Consider the following 24,319-nt stretch of genomic DNA (forward strand, 5'->3'; position numbering starts at 1 on the left):
CTTATATGGCATCCTTTGTCCAAAGTATGCAGATATCTAGGTCAGGTTCTGGTTTTGGGGTTTAAACATTAAAAGCCCACCAAATATTAAGTTTTAAAACAGGTGTTTATGCTAAAAACACCAATAAATACCATGTGCTTCTGCCCATGAAGCCGCTTCTCGTGCCACGTGTGTTGACCTGTCCTCAGAACCTCACTGTTTTACGGTAAGAGACAAATATTGCGAGATTACTTTCCTGGTGCTAACTCTTGCTTCACGAGAATGCAGATTGGAGATTTGGGATCTAGATCCTGTCTATTGTACTTGTCGTTCTGGGATCACTACCTGGACAGATATGAGTTTACCTGTTTTGCAACAAAAGAAAAAATACCAAAACAAAAAATTCCATTTGGTAGTAAAAAAAAGGCTAAAAGATACAGGAATAGAAAATTTAGACACAAAGCACTTGGTGGAATAATTGTGTACAATTTTAGTTGCTTATACAAAATAACTTAAGTTCATATACAGATAGATGATACTGGTTAAAAATATTAAACAGATATCAAATTTATTGCAAATTCAAATTCACATGTAAAATTAGACAATGCACGAGATTGATGTTTGATTTTTATTTCTGTACAAGTGAAGCAAGTGTAACCCCATTGGTTAAGTCTTGTGTGTTCATTTTGTGAGGGAAATCATATCTGTTTCATGTGCAAAATAAAATTCCAGTTTTAATGTGTTTTGTTACGCTGAGAACTGGATAGTCGACAACATTGTGTGGTCACAGCTTCATAATGGCAAGTGTGAACAAAGGATTGTTAATCCCATGTTTGTGGGAATATGAGATTTACTAAAAGGACATTTGAATACCCCCAAAAAGTTCAAAAGCCATGAATTTATAACACAATGCTATCTTGCTAGGGGTGTAAGAAGTATTTATGAAGGCATGATTGGATCTAAATATGGGCTTGTGTCAAAGTGCATTAAATCTGCCCTCGTAAACAAATATAATGAGGGCTAAATTAAGCTCATTGTGGTGTTTTCTCAACTTAAATGCCAGGCCTTTCACAGGATTGCAATCCATCATTAACTTAATCAGCAATCACTTTGGCTACTTGCCAGTTCACTGATTATTAATACAGGCTTTATGTAGCGAGATATATTTTGTTTTGGCTAATAATCTGGTGGAAAAGGTATTGTGTCATAGAATCATTCTATTTAATGGGGTGGTTGATGAACTTCAAAACTGGCCAATAAATTTTCTGATTGGCTAATTTTATGAACACTAATGAAATAAACCTCCTCTCTCCATGCTTACTCTAATGTCTTCACGGTCGAACGGAAAGCTTATATTATTGTTGTGCATGTATGAACTGGCTATTGAAAGAAAAAATATTTGTTTTACTTTTCTTTAAATGTTGAATAAATGTTATGAGGGACATCAATGGTGGGAATGAAGGATTTTGCAACAATAGCCTGAATCGCTTCCAGGTTAGGTACAGCAGAGGATAAACCCAGGGTATAGCTCTCCACTGTGCCCCAACAATGCGTTCGACTTTCTTGCTGGGACCAACCGGTGACTAATTTTTTTATATCCGGTGATGACACTGGGAATTTTAACCTAAAAATAAACCAGTGGGTTAGGAACACTGGGTGGCGGGGTTAGTTAGAAGTGTTTCAAGTTGGAATGCCGACCTGAACCTACCTCTAACACACCCACTTCCGGTTTTAAAGGAGGCGGGTCAGAAGACGGGCCGGGGCGGGAAGCCAACCCGCTGCCAGGAGGCGGGAGGCCAATTTACATATTACAATGAGACTGGAAGCCTCTTTAACCTCCATTTTGTGTTTAACTGTAGCTGATAGGATTTTGCACACCTCGTAAAACCCGGCAGCTACCGCAAGGCAAGGACTGCTGTATCCGGGAAGTAAGTGCCTAACCCACCCCCCATGATCAGAGACATCCCTCACGTGGCCTCCGATCGCCTCCCCAACTGATGATCCCGAGGCCAGCCATGATCCTCCACTATTCTTCCCCCCAGAGGCCGGCATGATTGTTCCTTCCACCTCCCCAGCATGCTCCGATACTCTTCCTAGCCCGGCCCCCAATCTTCTGCCCGAACCTAATCCCCTTAACAGCCCACCCTCTATCCCAATGCTGCAGGACTACCTGCCCGGAGCCAGCTTGCCTCTCAGTCTGGCTGGCTGTGGATGGGAAACAGATGCAAATCGGACCCTGCCGTTAAAGTTGGCAGTGCCTGTGGGAAACCTGTTCTCCTAGATTTTCTGACCGCCTTGGCCCCCCACTGCCCCAACCCGCCTACCCCATTAAAACCCAGCCCACCTATATTTACAGACTTCTACCTTAACAATTCACAGCCAGCACCACTAGAAATCTGGCACTAGAATTACATTGGGCCTAAAATTACGTTCGGAGACTTCCTTCGGGCTAACGCCTCCGACCCAAAAATTTTTTTAATGAGAATACCTGGTGGTCGCGGAGGCGCCTTCGATTGCGGTCGGAGGCCTTCATTCGATGTGCAGTGTACGAGGTCAGGACTTCCCTGTACGCATGAAAAAACTGGAGTCACGTGGGCCTGGACCACCAGTCACTCTGCAGTGTTCTCATCGGCATCTGGGAGTCCCTGGCCAAAGACCGCCCTAAGTGAAGGAAGTGCATCCGGGAGGTTGCTGAGCACCTCGCGTCTTGTCGCCAAGAGCATGCAGAAACCAAGCGCAGGCAGCGGAAGGAGCGTGCGGCAAACCAGCTCCACCCACCCCTTCCCTCAACGACTATCTGTTCCACCTGTGACAGGGACTGTGGTTCTCGTATTGGACTGTTCAGCCACTTAAGGACTCATTTTTACAGTCTTCCTCGATTCCGAGGGACTGCCTATGATGATGATGATGGTTCACACTGATAATAATGTGAACTCTGTTTTTACGTGCTCCCATTATTATTAATGAGAATAAACCCCTAAAACAAGAAACACAGCATAATAAATAAAAAAACACCTCACATAATTAAAATTAATTGAAATTAAAATTAATTAATTGTTTCAGAAAAAAAAATACATTTTGGAATTTTTAAAAATGTGTTTAATAAGGTTTAAAATAAACTTACCTAAATGGACACGGTTTTTACTGTAAAAATGTGTATTTAAATTAAATTTTTATATGTTTTAAAACTCTTACGCTGGTAAAAGTAGGCGTAAGAGTTTGAAGGACATTCGCTGGGCATGAGTTTGGCAAATAGCCCAATCTCTGCTGCGCGGATGTCCTTCTCCCGGGGATGCAGAGGATCTGTCAAGAGAAATCTTGACAGATCGGAAAAGCCAGTTTTTGGCGCATGCGCATCGTGCCCTGAAAAGTGGTTTCTCGCGAGGTATCGCCAGGTCTGTGCGCACTTCGTACGGACCCGGTGAGGCCGGAATTTTAGCCCCATTATTTCATAAGGACAGGTGAAAACTCAGAAATCACAGAAAGTGGCAACCTAATATTTTTCTCCCTTGTTAGCTGATCAGACGAGGCAAGATTAGCTACAAGGTGATTTTTGTTTTTTAACTTTACTTACTGGGTGCCTTCAAACAATGCAACATGCATCTGAAATAAGATACAGTGACTGTGTCCCACTGCAATCTGAAGTGGCTACAGTATGGACACCAAGCAACATTTGCCTTTGGGCTGCACTTTTAAAAGTCAAATATTGACAAAGAATTATATTTTGTCTGTCCTTTGCCCTTTTTGCGAAAGGGTAAATCCACCAGCCCTGCACTTTACGGGGGAGGTGCAGGTGAAGGTTGCAGAATTGGGGCTATGGTGTGGCAGCCCCATATCCAACCTTTGCTCCTTTGGAGTGCGGCTTCCCAGTTGGAGTAATTTCTTCCAATGATGAAATCAGCACTTGGGGTAGGATTTTCGGTTCTGCTCTATTCGGGGCGGTCATGGCGGCAGACCGATAAAGTTTGCGCCGGGGAACAGTTTGCATCCTCAGCCACAAAATTCATCGGCTGGGCCCTGAGTTTGGAGCGGAGCGTGAAAGGAGGCATTGTATACCTCTTTTAGGGCGCTAGGCCGACTGAGCAACGGAAAATCCCGAGCTCCTTAAGAGAGGCCTGGAGAGGAAAGGAAAAAGCAGAAAAAAAACACCAAAAACATTTCTAATACGCCACCACAACATAAATCGCCAAAAAACTTACCTGAGGTCGACATTACTTACCTGACTGTGGCCACTACAGCTCGGAACGCCAGCTTCCACCGGCGGTCCCAGCAAGGGGCGCTCTACAGAGTGCCATGGGCCGGGCACCAGCCAGAAATCCAGCCGATGTCGCCACCAGGGATGTTGTTGTGCACAGGTTCGCCTCTTCCAGGTGGTAATTCTCCGCGCCCCACCCAAACAGGCACCGAATTTCCCGGCGGGGGGCTGGAAGCTGGCTGCCCGCCCGAAAGTACTTAACGCCGCCATTGCTGCCCCTTTGGGGTGCTAACACGGGAGGCAGAAGACCAAAAATCCAGCCCTTGGTGTTTAAACAGCATTTTGTTAAAATTGAAACATGGAGTGGAGTGGGGGGGATGGGGGGAGGGGAGGGGTTGGTTGCTGAATTGCCACAGGTTTATCCAATCTATCTTCCACTGTGACTTCAGCAGAGAAATTGTGGAAACCCGGGAAAAACAAGGTATTTTGACCCTGGTTCATATTAACTAATCAGTTGGGATCCTAATACTGAGACTTCCCTGCTCAGCATATTAACATTTGTCATTAATTGGAAAATTAGGGAAGCGGATAACATCAGACTTTCTGCCAGATTACTGATAGTAAAACCAAGCTGCACCAGGAGCAATATCCAGTGTAGCGAACCTAATCCTAGCTATTTTTCTGCGCTCTTTCAGTAATTGCCCAGCTAATTTAATGGCATGGCATTATGCCCATTAGGAAGAAGGTATTAACTGCCCCAAAATCCTGCAAGAAAGAGAAGTGGCTATTATTCCATCGTTTGGGCAGAATTGAAGTCCCAGTCCACGAACAGAATGGGTGCTATATTGATAACCATTATGTCAAAAGAATAATAACCACAAATCATCAGTCTTGTGCACTACAATAAAAGTTTATTGAAGAGTTTTCTGTAATGATTTAGGAAAGTGGGATTGTCATTCCTGAGTTATTTGAAATAATCACAATCCAAATGAATGCTACACAATTGCTTTGGTATTTTTGATTGGCTGCTCTTTAAATTCCACACCAATGTATCAAATTCATATTAATAATGTCCAAGGATCATGACATCATTTAATACTGTAACAAAATTAAAATGGCAGAAAATGCAATGGAATTTCAGAGCAAACAGAAGGTTTGCTTCTTGATTTTGATCCTATTGATTAAAACAGATTCCGACTGAATTGCCCAAAGATGTGAAGCGTGGAGTTCGTGTGACAAGACCTTCAGACCATCCCATCTGTTTTGCAGTGTGTCATGTATCTTACATTATTATATATAACTGTATCCTAACATGCTATACATGACTGTAATAAGATATGACCTGTAACCACCAGCATACCTTACCACCAGGGGTGCACTTGCAAGAGACAGGTATATAAGGACAAGTCTCAGGCAAGTGCAGCATTCCAGAGCTGTGAAATAAAGGTGCAGGTCCAGAGTGACCTTGACTTCACTATATGCCTCGTGTGAATCTGTACTGAGGGGACAGGACTTTACAGTGGCGACGAGTTACAGGATTACAGAATCCACAGAATGGCGAACAACAGATCAGATGAAAAGTATAACGCGGGAGACAATTGGGAGGACTTTATAGAAAGGCTCCAGCAAAGCTTTGTAACCAAAGACTGGCTAGGTGACGATAAGGCAGACAAGAGAAGAGGCCATCTCTTGATCAGCTGTGGCTCAAAAACATACGCTTTAATGAAGGATCTGCTGGCACCCGAGAAACCAGCAAGCAAGTCGCTTGAAGAATTGAGCACACTGGTAAGAGACCACCTGAAGCCAGTGAGCAGCCTACACATGGCCAGACACAGGTTCTACAACTACAGATGCTGTGTGGGCCAGAGCATACCCGACTTCGTGGCGGAACTTTGGAGGTTGGCTAGCTTATGTGAGTTCTCCGAGGAACTGAGGAGAGAAATGCTGAGAGACTTTTTCATTGAAGGAATAGGCCACGCAGGCATATTCCGAAAGCTCATAGAGACCAAGAACCTGACCTTAGAGGCAGCAGCACTGATTGCACAGACATTCTTGGTAGGGGAAGAAGAAACGAGGTTGATTTACAATGCAGGTACGACAACTAACGAAATATCGGAACAAGAAGTTCACAGCTGCTATCCCCACACATGGACAAAACCGGGAGAACAGGCTCTCGACAGCAGGCAGAAGCCATCAAGGGCCTCATCAACCCACAATGCGAGCAATCAACTACAAACTGAGAGAAGCTCAAGAGAGATCAGCCAGACGCAGCTCATTCTTTGGAAACACTTTGAACAATGGAACAGGTCTGTGCTGGAGTGTGGGGGTGGGCACTCGTCAAGGGGATGTCGATTTCAGCAGGCTGTTTGCAGAAATTGTGAATATACAGGGCATTTGGCCCGCATGTGCAAAAAACGGCAGCTCAGCTGGTATACGAATCGGATGGGTCGGAAAGCGGACCAGAAGATGGTGGGGACAGTACCCGGGACACCGATGTACAGCGGGTCAACACGATCAATGGGGCCGCTGCTCCTACAACAGGACGCCTCCTATAATGATGAGGGTCCTACTCAACGGGATATCTGTCAACATGGAGCTGGATATGGGAGCGAGTCAATCTCTCATGGGCGCTCAACAATTTGAACAACTGTGGCCGCATAAAAGAGACAGACCAAAACTCATAAGGGTCGACACCAAACTAAGGACTTATACCAAAGAAATCATACCAGTCCTCGGCAACGCCATGTTCTCTGTCACAGGCAAAGGGACAGTGAACCGACTACCCCTGTGGATTGTCCCCGGAGACCCCCCAGCACTGCTGGGGAGAAGCTGGCTGGCAAAACTAAACTGCCAATGGGATGATGTCCATGCCATGTCATTAGAGGAACGGACCTCCTGCTCAACAGTTATAAAGTGATTTGAACATCTCTTTCAGCCAGGTGTGGGCACTTTCAAAGGGGCCAAAGTCAAAATCTACATCACACAGGATGCTAGACCGGTCCATCACAAGGCCAGAGCTGTACCCTATGTGATGAGGGAAAAGATTGAACACGAACTAGACAGGCTTCTGCGGGAAGGCATTATATCACCTGTGGAATTTAGCGACTGGGCAAGTTCCATCGTCCCAGTCATAAAGCCTGATGGATCCGTACGAATCTGTGGGGATGACAAATCTACCATAAACAGAGTCTCCCTACAGGACCAGTACCCGCTGCCCAGAGCGGAGGACTTATTTGCCACATTAGCTGAAGGTAAACTTTTCTCAAAATTAGACCTCACATCTGCATTTATGACGCAAGAATTGACCAAGGAATCCAAGCTACTCATCACCATCAACACACATCGAGGCCTTTTCATGTACAATCGATGCCCATTCGGCATCAGGTCAGCAGCTGCCATATTCCAGCACAACACAGTGCAACATGGAGAGTCTGCTCAAGTCCATCCCGGGGACGGTTGTATTTCAAGACGACCTACTTATCACGGGCAGGGACACCGACTCCCATCTCCGTAAGTACTAAAGCGGTTGGATCGGGTAGGCCTACGAGTCAAGAAATCCAAGTGCCTGTTTCTCGACCCCGAGGTTGAATTTTTGGGTAGAAGGATTGCCGCTGATGGAATCCGCCCAACAGAGTCCAAAACAGAAGCAATTCGCCTGGCACCCAGGCCCCGGAATGTCTCAGAACTGCGCGCCTTTCTCGGGCTACTCAATTACTTTGGGAACTTTATGCAGAACTTAATCACGCTGCTGGAGCCTCTCCACGTGCTACTCAGGAAGGGGTGTGATTGGTTTTGGGGGGATGCCCAGGAACGCGCCTTCAATAAGGCACGCAACCTTTTGTGTTCCAACAGTGTTTTGACTTTCTTTGACCCAGTAAAAAGCTAGTTCTCACATGCAATGCGTCAGCGTATGAAGTCGGGTGCATTTTGCAATATGCGGGCAAATTACAACCCATTGCTTATGCCTCCAGGTCACTTTCGCGGGCAGAATGCGGGTACGGAATGGTAGAGAAGGAGGTGCTCGCGTGCGTGTATGGTGTCAAAAAGATGCACCAATACCTTCTCGGGGCCAAGTTCGCATTAGAAACTGACCACAAGCCCCTCACGTCCCTCTTATCCGAGAGCAATGCAATAAACGCCAACGTCTCGGCGCGAATTCAACGATGGGCACTCATGCTGGTGTCCTATGACTATACCATAAGGCACAGACCAGGCACAGATAACTGTGCCGACGCGCTCAGCAGGCTGATGTGGGGCAGCCGAGTAGTCATGCCTCTGCGAGGCAGAGAGGCATTTGTCCGGGAGCTCCACCGCGAGCACCTGAGGATCGTTCTCATGAAGGCCATAGCCAGATCCCACGTCTGGTGGCCTGGTATTGACGCGGACTTGGAGCTCTGCGTCCGAAGGTGCACCATTTGTGCCCAACTCAGCAATGCCCCCAGGGAGGCTCCACTGAGCCCCTGGCCCTGGCCTACCAAACCGTGGTCGCGGGTGCACGTAGACTATGCGGGCCCATTCATGGGCAAAATGTTCCTCGTAGTTGTAGATGCATTTTCAAAGTGGATCGAATGCACCATTTTAAACTCGAGCACAACCTCCACCGCTGTGGAGAGCCTCGCAACCATATTTGCAATGCATGGACTCCCTGACATATTGGTCGGTGACAATGGTCCGTGCTTCACCAGCGCAGAATTCCAAGACTTTATAATTGACCACGGCATAAATCACGTCAAGATGGCACCGTTCAAGCCGGCCTCCAACGGCCAGGCGGAGAGAGCAGTGCAAATCATTAAACAAGGCATGCTTAAAATCCAAGGTCCCACGCTGCAGGGTCGCCTGATGCGACTGCTGCTGGCATACAGATCTCGTCCGCACTCACTGACTAGGATCTCCCCCGCGCAACTGTTGATGAAAAGGACTTTAAAAACAAGGCTCTCATTAATCCTCCCAGACATGCACGAAATCATTGAGGCAAAGCGCCATAAGCTGACTGAGTACCATGACAGAAATTTGAGGGGGAGATGGAATGAGATAGGGGAAAAAGTGTTTGTACTAAACTATGGCAGGGGTCCCAAATGGCTTGCAGGGACAGTAACAGGCAAGGAAGGAAACAGGCTACTGGTAGTACAAATGGACAATGGCAAAACCTGCCGGAGGCATGTAGACCAAGTCAAAAGCAGATTTACCAACAACACTGCGGAACCAGAGGCAGACTACAATGTGGAACTCGCACCACACCTGGTGGACAGACAGAGGGAACAACCTGAGGAAAGGGCAATCCCAACAGACAGCCCAGGCGAGTCATCAACAATCACACCAATCGAAACAGACAGCCCAGGCGAGAGACCAGCAACCACACCCAAAGAAAAACAGACACCAAGGCAAACAACTGAACCACAACTCAGACGCTCTACATGAGAGCGTAGACCACCTGAGAGACTGAACCTATAAAGAAAATAAGACCTTGGGGGTAGGTGATGTCATGTATCTTACATTATTATATATAACTGTATCCTAACATGCTATACATGACTGTAATAAGATATGACCTGTAACCACCAGCATACCTTACCACCAGGGGTGCACTTGCAAGAGACAGGTATATAAGGACAGGTCTCAGGCAAGTGCAGCATTTCAGAGCTGTGAAATAAAGGTGCAGGTCCAGAATGACCTTGACTTCACCATATGCCTCGTGTGAATCTGTACTGAGGGGACAGGACTTTACACAGTGTGCATTAATTCTTCAGTCTTACCCAATAAAAAGAGTGGCAACCTTTTTCTCTTTATGGTCATTATCTATTTGACAGCTTGTCTGTCTCATGCTTACAATTCCAGGTCAATGCACATACTTGGTCAAATATGACTGAGTGTAAAATGTGACAAGATTAAGTAGGGAAAGGATGATTTCTGAATGGAGAAGATGCTATTTTAATCTTTCGATATCCTTTCTGGCCGAGATAGTCTGCAAGCATCTTATTGATGATCAGGAGCTAAAAACAAATTATGGTTTTGACTAAAATTGTTCAGAATAACCTTAGTTGTCAGTCTCAAGGGAGCAGAAATTTTGGAGGCTCTTTGCAAAGGTCCAGACTGGATGTCAGTCAAGTCTGCAGAGAAAGCCTATACTCGTCGAGTGAGTGAAGTGATCCATGGTTTAGATTGCTAGATGCTATAAATGACTGCCAGTTTTATTTGGGGATTTAGAAGCTTTATTGTCAAGCAGATGTCTAAACCTAGAAAAGGTAACGGTGGAACTCATGATTTTTTTCTCATATTAAGCCTGGTTTAATTTCACATGATTTAATTTACCTACAGCCTACATTACTGTAGTGAGGCTGTCAGCTGCATCGAAGCCAAGAGAGTTTCATATGTGGGTGATTTGTAATGACTTGATTCTTTGTTTCTAACTCTAACTAGAACTCAAAGTAAAATTGCCAATCCTCTGGGATCCAGCCCTGATGATAGTATTGATAACATCCCTGGTGTAACATAACTCCAGTGCCAAAGGCAGTATGCTGGAGCACAAGTACATGGCACCAGAGAGCGCCATGACACCAGCTTCCATCACAGCTCTGCTCCGGTTTCAATCTTAGTTAAGGAAGCTGCAATGAAAAAAATAATGACTATCCAGCATAGAAGATCTTGGAATTGTTACCTGAATCCTTGGTTAAACTTACAAATGTTTTCCACCATTAGACTTACTGAGCAATCAATGAGTTATAAGTATAGATTTATCAATCCAATTTGCATAGTTCCCCACCGTTGGTGTGGAGCTGTTTTATCTCCATCGATCATTAATTTGTAATTATTATATGGCTGTTGATGACCCTATCCCTACATTCCTACATTGAAGTGGAAAATGATCATTTGCTGCTCAGAATTATTCATCTACCTCGCATCGTGCTATAGGATGACTTTTCACAGGGAATAAATAAAAAGTTGGAACTATTGTAATGGATTTCATTGAATTGTAATAGAAGAACTTTCTGTAATTTATTGGAGTTGTGAACAATATATTTTTGAACTTTAAGATGAAAACATTACCTCACTTCTTATTCACACAATTTACACTGGGCACTTGGTGGGGGTCAGATGTGAAACAATGCTTATCACAGTATTGAATTATGAGGATGTACCGTATGAGTGTGATGAACATTGGATCATACCCACGACAGATAAGCATTCTATTTTTACAAAAGCAAAATACTGCGGATGGTGGAACCTGAAATAAAAACAGAAAATACTGGAAATCTCAGCGGGTCAGGCAGCATCTGTGGAGAGAAAAACAGAGTTAACGGTTCGGGTCAATGACCCTTCATCAGAAAGAACAGATTCTTAAGGAGCACGGAAAGGGGGAGGGGAGGAAAGAACAAAAGGAAAGGTCTGTGATAGGTCTATTTATACAACTGGTTTTGTCAGTTTTATTATTTGTGTTATGTAATTTTGGTATGCAGGAATGGTCTGCACAGTGTATATTTTTTGCGCTCCATCATAAATTTAGGAATTGGGTTTTATAGATATTTTTTTTTCATTATAACATTAATTTATGATTCTTTCAAGAAATTGTCATGCATGGAGGTAGATTCTTTGAGCTGCCATATTCTAGGTGGCATGTGCTGGACTGGTCTCCATCCCTGGGTATTCTTGTGGTGTAATACATTGAAAGGTTTCTTCTATAAGGCACTGAGTTAACAGTTTCACAAACTGTGTTTAATCCCCATGTTTTAACTGAATCTTTCAAATTAATCTGAAGGCAATTTACAGGTTGTATGGAAAAATGAGGGACATTTTACAATATTATTTCAACATTAGAACATAGTACAGCTGTTCAAAATCGTTGACATTTGTCAAAAAAGACGACAGACATATTGTCACATGAAGACTGACAAAGCAGGATTGTGATTTTAGAGTGTGGAGAGTAAAGCCTTTTAACTCTTCAAAAAAACAGAGGGGCGATGGGCGGCAGAACCAGACCTCATTTACATCGGCCAGCAGGCTGCTGCCAGAAACAAACAGTCCCAGGACAGACCGCTGGTCTCTGGGCCGAAGGAAGGTTGGTCCCTGGGGGAGGGGGATTGGTGGAAGGGGGAGGCCGGAGCAGCAGCCAGTAAGACTGGGTTCGCTGGGTTAGGCGGACGTCACCTCTCGGGTCTGCTTGGTCCCAGCCACCGGCTGATGCTGGTCGGGTTGGGTACGGTGCACGCCCCGCCCAGTTCAGCCTGAAAATGGCATTGAGGCTCTGTTGACGTTGTTGGACTATGATTTCAATATTTGAATCAGCTGAGTGTCTCCTCTTCAGGCGGCCTGCTCAGGCCAGCGACTCGGGAGCACGCCAGCAAAGTGGAAGCGGTTACATTCCATCTTCAGATCACCAGCGCCCTGTTTCTGCTGGGCGGAAGTCCTGAAAATTTAGCTCATAATCAAAGAATAGTGTTTAATTGATGAAGATTCAGCACTCTCAATTTAATGTTCCAGACATAATGTCATTTTTAAACAGTCAAACATGCGTGCTTCTCTTTACAGTGACAAAGGTTTTCTGTGGTGTGCTTAAGAGCATTAGAGGGTATACATTTGAAACTTAGATACTCTACTGTATTGCCATTCTGTGTCTTTTGATTGAAGAGTGCTGACTATCCGATCACCTCTTTTCAGTCGGAAGAAAACACACTGGTATTGTGGATGACTGGGCCTTTTTCACTGTGTGTACAGTTCAGTGCACATGCACTGATACCTGTCACCCCCTTCCTTGTGTAGTAGGATGAGCAGGTTGTAAAAGTGGGCTCCCCTTCTCACACCATTACATAATTGATGGTATTACTGCCCCAGAATGACCACTATAATGGGCGTATAACATAGAACATGGTTAACATAGAATCACTAAAAATATCTAAGAATTTTCACTCGTACAATTAGCTCCTGCCCACTTTGGTGCAGCTAATGAGGAGCTCATTCGAGAGGAGCTGATTGCCTGACCATGTCAGCCAGGAAGTGAGTGGTGCAGGATTGATACAGGACAACAATGACTGCATTTCAAAAGTACTCAATTGGCTGTTGAACGCTTTGGAATGTCCTGAGGTGGTGAATGGCACGATACGAACGCAAGTCCTTTCTTTCTTTCATTAAAGAAGGGAACTGAAAAAGAAATACTGCACTATTTATCTTCTTTAACTGTCATTTTCTTTAATATACAATATTGTAAGTAAGCTCAAAAATATGAACAAAGAGCAAATAGTCTGCTGAAATGTTGTATTTAACACACCAGTGTATGCTATTGCTGGATCTAGATAAATTGTTCACCAATTTACTCAGAAGTTTGCTTCAGTCAGGACAGCCATATGATGGCAGAGAATGAGAAGGTTCCACGGATAATCTCTGGTTGAATGAGATTTCTATTTGAATTAGATGTGCATTTGTCTAGCATACACAAAATTCATAAACCACATGAATAAAAACATGATGCTTCCTCTGTGCCATATAACCAGAACATTCAGCTTCTTTGTAGTGTGTGGAAAATAGGATTATTAAATTAATAAAACAATATCCATTTTTGTTGAAGTGTATGGACTGAATTTTAACCCATTGAGTATTGATCATTAAATTCAGATGTTTCCCCCCCCCATTTTCTTCCAGACTTTCTTGAAGGGACGAACATAAGCTAGAGTTTTTAATATCCCAGGTTGATCGCAGCCTTGCAGTACTTCATCCAAGTGACTGCACTTCAGTTGTGAGAGGGGGCTGTGAGCATTGACAGGCCTAACTGTTGAACATAAGCCTGTCCTCGTGCACTTTCAAGTAGAAATGTTTGGAATGGATCAGAATCAGGACCCCTAGGAGATTTCATTTTTCCTTTCTAGTGCTGATGCACCCCAAAATCTACCTGACAGGCCAATATTAAAACTAGGGCCTTCCTGATCTACTGTGGCTCAGAAGCACACAGTGTTCTTACCCAATGAGACGCAGGTCCAGACACTGCATTTCCTTATTCAAACTTTCCATCACAGTATGCAGTTGCTAACCTATAAAAATCTGATAACGTGCAACCAGGGTTATTCACGACCACAATTTCCATTCTCCTCTGTTTTAGATTTCCGTGAGCCTTGGACCATCTTCTCTCAAGAGGTTAGGGGCTTGGGTGTCTGTTTGCAGGTTTTTGTATAATCCACCTGCCTCTAGAAAACATGCAGCAACACCCAAGATGGCCGCTCCACTGATTTTCCATCTCTTGCAGGAAAGTGCTTTGTCTCAGTTTAGCACTCGTCCAAGCTGAAGCTGTAGAGATTGGCGGCTCGCTGTATGGGAAATCACTGACCAAACCACTCTTCTCCCATTTCATAGAGTAACAAGCTGAAGGGTCCAGCCAGCTGTGCCAACCACAATCCATGATTTAGTTGAAAAATACATGGGCTCTGAAATTCTAGCCCCAATCAAGGGCAGAAAATGAGCAGGTCAGTCTCATCTGGCCGGAATTTAGGATGGAGCCCAATAGCGACTGATTCCACCCTTTTTTTTTGCTTGTCACCAATTTACCGCAGGGAGCTGTGGTTAGATCTTCTGCCCATCCCCTGTTTTAAGGGGGAATGTCTGGAAGAGTTTCAAGGCTTTCCAGGGAAATTATAACCCTTGCATCCACCTTAGACCTCCTTGAACTCATGCCAACTGCTAACTGGCATGCTTCTCATCGAGGCTTGCATAAACCTCCCAAACATGACATCCCAGGGGGTGTTGATTATGATCCTTAAGAGGTCCACTTGCTCCTGGGCAGCAGGCACTAGAAGAGGCTACTTCTCTTTGGGACATCGCGAGATCTCCGCTCTGCTCTCGGAGTGGCAAGGTGGCACTACAACATTCTGTTGGCATTCCAGGGTGGGCACTGCTAATGCAGCTTTGCAGGTCCTGCAATGCAGATGATCCAGGATCTTGAATTGGGTCTCCACCTGGGGCTAGGGTGGGCAGGGGTTCTGCTACATGGCACGAACACCAGTGGAACAGACCCCCCAGGAATTTTGGTCTTGTAGTAACATACAATGCTGGGTCAGCATATGTCTTATCAAATTTATGAAGTTAAAGATCGCAACAATAAACTTTTACACTTATCGCAATAAAAATGAGTGCCTATTATAAAGATGAGTTGCATCAGATCAGTAGTTTGGACAGATATCCTGCATACAAGAACACCTCAGTTTGTTTGATGCCCAAAACACACAGTTTGCTACTTTGAAATGCAGCCATTGTTAAAAAGGATTACAAAGTTACTTCTCTTCCAAATTACAGCAATTAGCAGGTTCTCTAAAAGTATTTAACAAGTAATATTTAGTGGGTTTTAATATTTTTTACAGCTTTGAACTGCAAGTTGCAAGTAGTTAGAAAGGCAAATGGAATGTTGGCCTTTATTGCAAGGGGGATGGACTATAAAAGCAGGGCAGTCTTGCTACAACTGTACAGGGCATTGGTGAGACCACACCTGGAGCATTGCCTACAGGTTTGGTCTCCGTATTTAAGGAGGCATATACTTGCATTAGAGGCAGTTCAGAGAAGGTTCACTAGGTTGAATCCTGAGATGAAACGGTCGTCTTATGAGGAAAGTTGAGCAGGTTGGGCCTATACTCCTTGGAGTTTAGAAGAATGAGAGGTGATCTTATTGAAACATAGAAGATTCTGAGGGGGCTTGACATGGGTAGATGCAGAGAGGATGTTTCCCCTCATTGGGGAATCTAGAACTAGGGGGCATAGTTTCAAATAAGGAGTCACCCTTTTAAGATGGAGATGAGGAGGAATTTCTTCTCTGAGGGTGGTGAATCTTTTGAATTCTCAGAGAGTTGTGGAGGCTGGGTCATTAAATATATTGAAGGCTGAGATAGACAGATTTTTGAACTGCAGAGGTCAAAGGTTATGGGGAGCAGGCAGTAAAGTGGAATTGAGGTCAAGATCAGATCAGCCATGATCTTATTGAATGACGGAGCAGGCTCGATGGGCCAAGTGGCCTACTCCTGTTCCTATTTCTTATGATCTTATGTAAGCTGGAGGCCCAAGGCTCACCCCAAAATTGGGGCTCATTTTAATAATGGAGGAGGGCTGCCAACACATGTCCATGCTTCCAAAGTCTGGCATCGGATTTGGGCCTGCTGCCTCACTGATAGCAGCTCTTGGGTAAGTCCTGGGAGTGGGGATAGAGGGCAGCATGGGGTTGCCGAGTGCAGGTCAGCTGCAGCCCTGTGCAGTAGTGCTGTGGAGTTGGGAGGAACGCCATTGACTCTGCAGGAGCGGACAAAGAAACGCTGTCCCTACCATTTCTTTGGCGGCCTCCAGCAGTCTGTTTATGTACTATTAGTTAGGCCAGTATAGAACTGGAAAAACTAGTCACTGCCTTTCCCTAATTTTGTGGACAGGTCCAGAAATAGGCGCAGAACTCTTTCTTGTACATTTAAATTGATCCAATGCTGACTGCAGGTGCCTGCCAGGGATGCCTAAAAACAGTGAAGACCAATATGGTGCAGGCCCAGCCTCTGGCGCAGATCGGGCTCAAAACCTCATGCCTAGATATTGGGAAATATTGTGCCTGTTTTACACCCCAAAATACCAATTTCTACCCCATTATCTCCCACTCATTATAAAGGAACCAATAGGTTAATATCGAAGAGTTTTACAATTCCAATTGATTTTTCTGTATTATAACTCAGATTAAAATAGGAACCCTAAGTGATTTCCAACAAATTTCTATTAAACTGCTATACAGTAAACAGAATTACGTGTATGTTAAAGCGGAGTCCAATTGAAGATAATTTGGCCGAATTTTCTGTAGGCTGGGGGCGGGGGAGCCTCTGAAGTGGGCGGGAAACCTGGGGTGCCAGATATCCCGCAGGCCCTGTCGACTTTAACGGCAGGGCTTGATTAGCATGTGAGGCCTTGGATTCCTGCCCGCAGCCAGCCAGATTGAGAGGCTGGCTGGCTACAGGTAGGTAGGTCTGCAGACGCAGAGAGGGAGCGAGGGGTTGGTCTGGGGAAGAGATCGCTGGGGGAGGAGAGAGAGTCGAGGATCGCGGGGCGGGTGTGGGGTGGTCAGGGTTCGCGGGGGGGTTCGGAGATCGGCAGTGTGGTGGTGGGGCGGTTGGAGCATCAGGGGGTCGACATGGGGTGAGGGGGTCAGCTGGAGAATGGGTAATGCGGGGGGGGGGGCGGTGCGGTGCGGGGGAGGATGGATCAGCGTGGTCACCAGGAGATTGTGGCCAGCCTCAGCATCATTAGTGGGGTGGGTGGGGGCGGCCTCGAGGTGGGGATCGGAGGCCTTGGAAGGTGATTGAAGGCTTTGTTGTGGGGTCTCCGATCACGGGGGTAGGGGGCGGGGGGTTAGATAGGGACCCTGGATCCAGGGGGGTAAGTACAAAGCCACTCCCCTCCTGGATGTAGCAGTCCCCGTCTCGGTTTAATGGTTTAACGAAATGAGTGAAACCCGTCCACATCCATTTAAATTCAAAATTGAGGTGAAAAAAAGAGGTTTCCAGCCTCATTATAATATTTAAATTGACGTCCGGGAACGGGTTGGTCGCTTGCCTCCGTCCCGCACTTCCCCCGCACCCCCCCACGTCCCACCTCCGTTAAAACCAGAAGTGGGCAGGTTAGAGGCGGGATCAAGTCAGGAATCCCACTTTTAATAATTTAACTGCCCTCATGTTCCAAACACACACACGGTTTTTTAGGGATAATTCTGGCAAATGTGATGGACCGTAAATGATAGCTTTGATAAGCAGCCATTAACAAGCCATTGTAAAACGAGAAATGCATCTGCAGTAGTTTATGCAATGAGACTGATGGTGCATAAGTTCTGTGTGTAGCATCCCTTTTGTCAAATTCTTTTGTGAAAAGTAACATTGTGGAAATACTGCTTCATGTAAATCAGTAGTTTGGGTTTAATAGCAATGAATTCCTTTAGATGTCGAATGCAGCTTGCTCGTAGCAGTAACATTTTATTAGTTGTCTGACAAGTCCAGCCTTGTTAATTAATTCTGTATTTGTTTCTATTGGCTAAATAAAATAGATTCACCAAATTTGTGCTTGATGTTACCATCTTCCTTTATAGTATTAATTCTAAAGACTCCCATAACCGGTGAAAGTGGTGAGGTCGGTAGAAGGAAAATGCAGCAGATTGGAATGATCTCAGCTGCGTTGTCCTCTGGTTGGCCCCGTGGTGCTGCAAATCAATGTATTTACATCACTGTACCAGAACTGGTAGGAAACAGGTTCTCCACCGTCATCCCTTACATTGTCACCGTCCAACCTCAGCTGAGTTGTACAAGGGAGGCATGTCTACAGAGGAAGGGATGTGTAATGTAATTGCTTCATGGGTTCTTTGCTTAAGAATTCATAGCAACACATTGCAATTAAGAACTCGTTAGTTGGTTTATTAATAAAGGTTTAACAATCACATTACACATTACCAGTTCATCCACTAGGCTCACAACGGCATACCTCATCGTGGATGACCTAGACTCAACTGGCTGGGGTTTTATTGAGTCTTGTGACCATCACATGACTGGTAAGCCACTCACAATGTAACCGCTCTATGAACCTGTGAGCATACTCACAGATGCTAACATTATAGGAAGTTAAATTGAAAAAAATATATAATCTATTTTGCCTTCAAGAACACAAATAAGAAAAATGATGGCTGCCCATTGTCTTTGCTTGGGAATGGTCTGCAGAATCAGGGGATTCAAAGAGAAGCAAATAACTTGGAGCAGGGATAGGAAACAAATACAATATTTAAACCACAGTGTAGTGTGCTTTTTCTTTCAAATTTAGAGTAATGTTTAAAACAAAAGATAAACAGAAATATATGTCTTAAATTGTTGGTATTGGCAATATGTTACAAGACCATACTATAAGCAACGCTCATGGTCATGTCATAAAGCATGAGAGTAGAGCTCAAGTGAATTCTTAACATTGCCCAAGTCCAAAGAGAAATATATACATGTAATGTTTTGATAACAGAATAAAAGTTCACTGGCCTAATGCCTGTTTCCCTGTGCGTGGTCTCCAGTATGAGGTTTCCATATTTAACAAGCAGGAGGCTCTTAGCTGGATTAGGGTGAAAATCTCATAGTGATACAATATCACAGGACAAGAATGTTAATTGATGAAGAGTGAAAACGAATACATTAGAGAACATAGCTGTGCTTCGCTTTTTGATTTTTCTACATTTTGTACTTTCTGTTTGCATTATTTTACCAGTATGCATCACACTGCACTTTGTGTCAAACTCTAACAAGTGATTCAGATAGTATACTGTAGCTTTGTTGTAGCTCCTTTCTTTGCCGTGTATATTTTTAACTGATCCACCGTTCCTTTACTTTTAGTTACGGAAGAGTTTATGCTGCAGACCCCTACCACCACGCACTTGCTCCAGCAGCCACCTACGGCGTTGGTGCCGTGGTAAGCCGATCGTTGATTCAGTACCCACCTTGCTGCTTCATTCCTGCATGGTTTTTTTTTATATCTCCGCCAGCATATCCTCAGTTTAACTTAATTGAATTTGTCTCTGGTGCTAACAGCAGCTGAAATGCCACATTAATCCTTCCAGTAAACTTGATGAATGTCTTAATTTCTTGGCGATATAGTGCATGTTAGTTATTATATTTCTAATTTTGCGAGTATCACCTAGCTGAACGTTTGGCTTAATGGAATAATTAGTCATTTTGATAATTAAATCCATCACTTTGTTTCAGAATGCTTTTGCACCCTTGACTGATGCCAAGACTAGGAGCCTTGCTGATGATGTCGGTCTCGTTCTTTCTTCATTGCAGGCTAGTATATACCGAGGGGGATACAGCCGTTTTGCTCCATACTAAATGACATACCATTAAATCTTCTGCTGGGGAAAAAAGAAGCTTTTCCAAGGCCTGGGTATTGCAATACATGCAGTAGTGCATCATTTTAGCAACTCTAAAAAGAGAAAAAAATACTACATTTTTTTAATCTTATACCTCAGATATTTTGTTCTGTGTATTTTAATAAGTGGGTTTTGATTTCTGAAAGTTACATATCTGATTATTGACTAAAGCAACTGCTTTTCTTATGGTGATAAAAGACTGTGAGATGTAAGAACTGTTAAAAGCCACAATCACTGAGACACGTATATGTGAAGGTGCAGAACTGTAGTCATTGGGATTCTCACCTGTTTTTGTAGCAATGCAAGTGACTAAATCGGTCATTTTATTTTTTCATTTCAAATTTTGTTTGCTTTACGAAAGAGGGAGGGTTAAGGGAAGGGTTGTCAATCTGCATAAAATAGATTTGAAAGAGGGCACCACTGCACCAAGTATCTTGCTATCAATTGTCTTAAATTATTCACTGTTTGTTCAAGCCAAAGGTTATGTTTCTGGATGTTTTTCGGCACTTGTACATAAGGTTTCAGTAGGGGCATCCATTCAATTACAAGATACTCCACCAGGCAGTATTCAGCAGTTCAACCATAGATAGGTCTATTTAAGTAAATCTGCTAGTTAGGCCATCAATGAGCATTCTTTTTTATATTACTTCCAGTATATAAATTATTGATATCATTGCTGACTTTTGTATTATGGGAGGGAAAACATTCAAAAATGGTGATAAAGAATTGTTTATATTTTTCTTTTTTGTCAGAAGGAAAGTAATAAACTCGGTTCTTTGTACCAGTAAAATGTATAAATAAATTTCAAATTGTGCAGTGGAAATGTTCAGTTCTAGATTACACAGCCTATGATGTTTTAGAATTAGCATAGTATATCAAGTGTAAGGCGTATCATTTTTATGGAATACATGATAATCATATTCAGATTTATATAAGCATTTTACAAGTATTGCAATCATTAAGTGTAGATAATCATGGTATTTTCGTCAGCTTGGTACTTTTGAGACATGACTGTGTTGTGTAAACAAACGGCAATTTTTCATCGCTTGACAGCTCGCGTTATTTTGTTATGTTATTTTTCTGAGGAGGCCTTTTATTTTTGAACGGGGACTGAATAAAAAGCATTCACAAAAGAAAGCATTTTACTTACAGTGCTTTGAATAAGTCACAAAATTCGAAAGTCGATTCCACCTCTGGGCCGTTTCAGTGTTAAAAGTGCAATGTGAGCAAGTTGTCGGATCAGCTTGTTCAAGCGTCCTTGAAAAATTGCAGCTTGTCTGTGCATATGCTAGAGTCCGTTCACTTTGTCCTGTTTAACAGTACCTAAGTTGGGGTGTTTGTCATGGGTCTCCTTGTTTTTTGTAATAATGCAGCTTAAAAACTTTTTCCTCTACCTTTTTGCTGCAACTCTTAGTTATACTCCTCATGTGTACTGTGTGCGCCTCCTGGCGTGCACCTAGTAAATAACAACCCACAAGCTGTGATATACCTATGCGATTAAAAACCTGCTGGAAAGTGTTGTGACCAGGCTTTCTCTTTGTCATCGTATGTGCATGCAGTATGATCAGTTGAACAATAATCATCAATAAAATTTCACAAAATTGGAACTATTGATACTGTTGCTTCTTTTTTCCAATGATGGGACATCATCCAATGTTGCTCAACTTGTGATTCGGTCCTTATAAACTATAGTGCACGTGGAAGTTTTACGACTGATTTTAACATGGGAGAGGAATTTGAACATTCTTAAGACATTGTGGGGCCAATTTCCCTGGAGTCCTGTATCTGTATCCTGGTGCTTGACAGGCACAGTGGCCTAGGAATTGGCCCAAACTGGGGGCAGGAAATGAACCCTGCGTCGGAATGGGCAGGCTTGAGGCACACACAATATTGGGCCTCTGGCCTCACTTAAATAACACCAGTCAGCTATGGGAAAATGATGGCCACTCCCAGTGAATTGGCATTGGATTTTGGGCCGTTGTTACACTGACAGGTGCCTTCAGGTAGGTCTTGGGAGGGGAAGAACCAATTGGCAGGAGGTAACTGGGAGAGGGAGAAAGTGATCAGAGAGGGAGGGGGTTCGAATACATTGGAGCCCTGCTTCTCCTGGCTCCACATTCAGGTAAGTACTTTTTTAACAAACTTATCATCGGTGGCGGCCTCCAGCACCCTCTACAGTGGCTGAATCCAGTGCAGACCAATTTTGCAAAGAGGACCTCAAATGCCTGTTAAGCCTCTTTTTTTGCAAATGGAAAGACCTCACGTCTGTTTCAGTCACGGGCCCTGGACACCTCTTTTTCTGCCTTTACCAAAATGGCAGGTGGCATACTTCTGGTGCAGAATATGCATGCTTGTGCTACCCGGCATATTGGATGCCTACGAGCCAATTTTGCACCCGAAAAATGGGCGCGGCATGAATACATTTCTAGGCCAGTGTGCCCAAAGTTCATTGAACCAATCGAGGCCAGTATATGTCTGAATTTTGTGCCCTGGGTTATTAATATGGTGAAGTCACATCCCCCAGTATAGTTTCACTCCCTGGCAGGACATTGCACTAGGAACTGGGAACAGAAGTGGGAACTCAGCAGCAAGACTGCGATGCCCAAAAATCCATTAAAAAAAGTAAGTCAATTACTCTGTCAGCTATCGTTACCTTGTTATCTGGCCTCCTCACGCCCTCCAATCATAGTGGGGACCACACACAAAGTCCAACACTAATTTCTTGAAGTGCTACTAGAAATAGCCGCTGGACATAACCAGAAGAAGTTGAGGTGGAAGGACCAGGAACACCTCTCCTGTCGCTTTACCATGGCACTACCAGGCCTGTGTCCATTGTACATGCAGGCCTGCAGATGAAAATCCTGGAACTCCAAGAGTAATGTAACGGGGAGCAGAGAGCCAGCCTAATAGGAACATGGGAATATGAGTAGGCCATTCAGCCTCTCGAGCCTATTCCACCATTCAATGAGATCATGGCTGATCTGCGACCGAACTCCATATACCCACCTTTGGCCCATATCCTTTAATACCTTTGGTGAACAAAAAGTTAGCAGTCTCAGATTTAAAATTAGCAATTGATCTTGCACCAATTGCTGTTTGCGGAAGAGAGTTCCAAACTTCGACCACCCTTTGTGTTTAGATGTGTTTCCTAATTTCACTGAAAGGTTTGCTTCTAATTTTTAGACTGAGCCCCCTAATCTTGAACTCCCCAACCAGCGGAAATAGTTTATCTCTATCTGTTCCCCTTAATATCTTGAAAACTTCGATTAGATCACCCCTTAACCTTTTGCATTCTAGGGAATGTGTCAATAAATGGAGAAAACATCTTGGATTTTATTATGAGGGATGATCAAATCTCCAGTTTTATGCACTTGAGAAGTCTTGTCAGAGTGGGCTTGGCAGGTATGAATATCGCTGGAGGAGTGGATTTCCTTCAAGGAGGTAATTCTGAATATAAAGCCAAGGTACAAAGCTAAAGGCACCCTTGTCTGGTTGAATAGGTCTACCAAATAACTCATAAAGAATAAAAAGACATGTAAAGCCGTGAAGGAAAATACCATAGAATTAAAATGAATTTGATTAAAAAAAGGCATGCTAGGAATGTAAAAAGGATCAGAATGGCAAAGAACATTTTTGAATTGAAGATGGAAAGAGTAATGAAGTACAATAATAAAAAAGCTATTGAAATAGTACAGAAGAGGGCCAAGAGAATGATTGAGGGGATGGAGAGATTAGATTATGATGAGTGATTATGTAAATGTTCTCACTGGAAAAGAGAAGGTTGAGCAGTGATATGATTGCTGTTTATAGCATTCTAAAGGGACTAGATAATGTACACCATAACAAGCTATTTTACCTTATCCAGAGCAGTAGAACTAGAGAACACGGCTTGAAGGGGGTTATTTCAAATCTAATCAGCGGAAACATTAATTCAACAACTTGTATTTATATAGGGCCTTTAATGTAGTAAAACATTCCAAGACGCTTCACAGGAGTGTTATAAGACAAAAAAAAATAAGTTTGGCACTGAGCCATATAAGAAATTACAGCAGATGACCAAAAGCTTGGTCAAAGAGGTAGGTCTGAAGGATAAACTTAAAGGAGGAAAGAGAGGTGGAGAGGTTTACAAAGAAACATAGAAACAGAAATTTACAGCACAGAAGGAGGTTATTTTGGACCATCGTGTCCGTGCCGGCCAACAAAGAGCCACACGGCCCTTGGTCAGCAGCCCGAAAGGTTACATATAAACCTATGAACAATGA

At 43.8% G+C, this 24,319-nt stretch overlaps 1 protein-coding gene across 4 annotated transcripts in view; it reads left to right on the top strand.

The window, feature by feature from the left end:
• Window positions 1-20,016, top strand: part of rbfox1 (RNA binding fox-1 homolog 1) — a 615,123-nt gene extending 595,107 nt beyond the window's left edge. For 2 of the 4 annotated variants that reach the window (XM_070856700.1, XM_070856701.1), the window contains exons 11-12: window positions 19,525-19,600; window positions 19,894-20,016. In XM_070856700.1, coding sequence (XP_070712801.1) covers window positions 19,525-19,600; window positions 19,894-20,016 — 199 coding nt within the window. The remainder of the gene's footprint in view (window positions 1-19,524; window positions 19,601-19,893) is intronic. The other 2 variants (XM_070856702.1, XM_070856703.1) reach the window with 1 other exon arrangement.
• The last annotated feature ends 4,303 nt before the right edge of the window (window positions 20,017-24,319 follow it).

Source organism: Pristiophorus japonicus, chromosome 15 (genome assembly GCF_044704955.1).
Source record: "Pristiophorus japonicus isolate sPriJap1 chromosome 15, sPriJap1.hap1, whole genome shotgun sequence".
Taxonomy (NCBI): Eukaryota; Metazoa; Chordata; class Chondrichthyes; family Pristiophoridae; genus Pristiophorus; species Pristiophorus japonicus.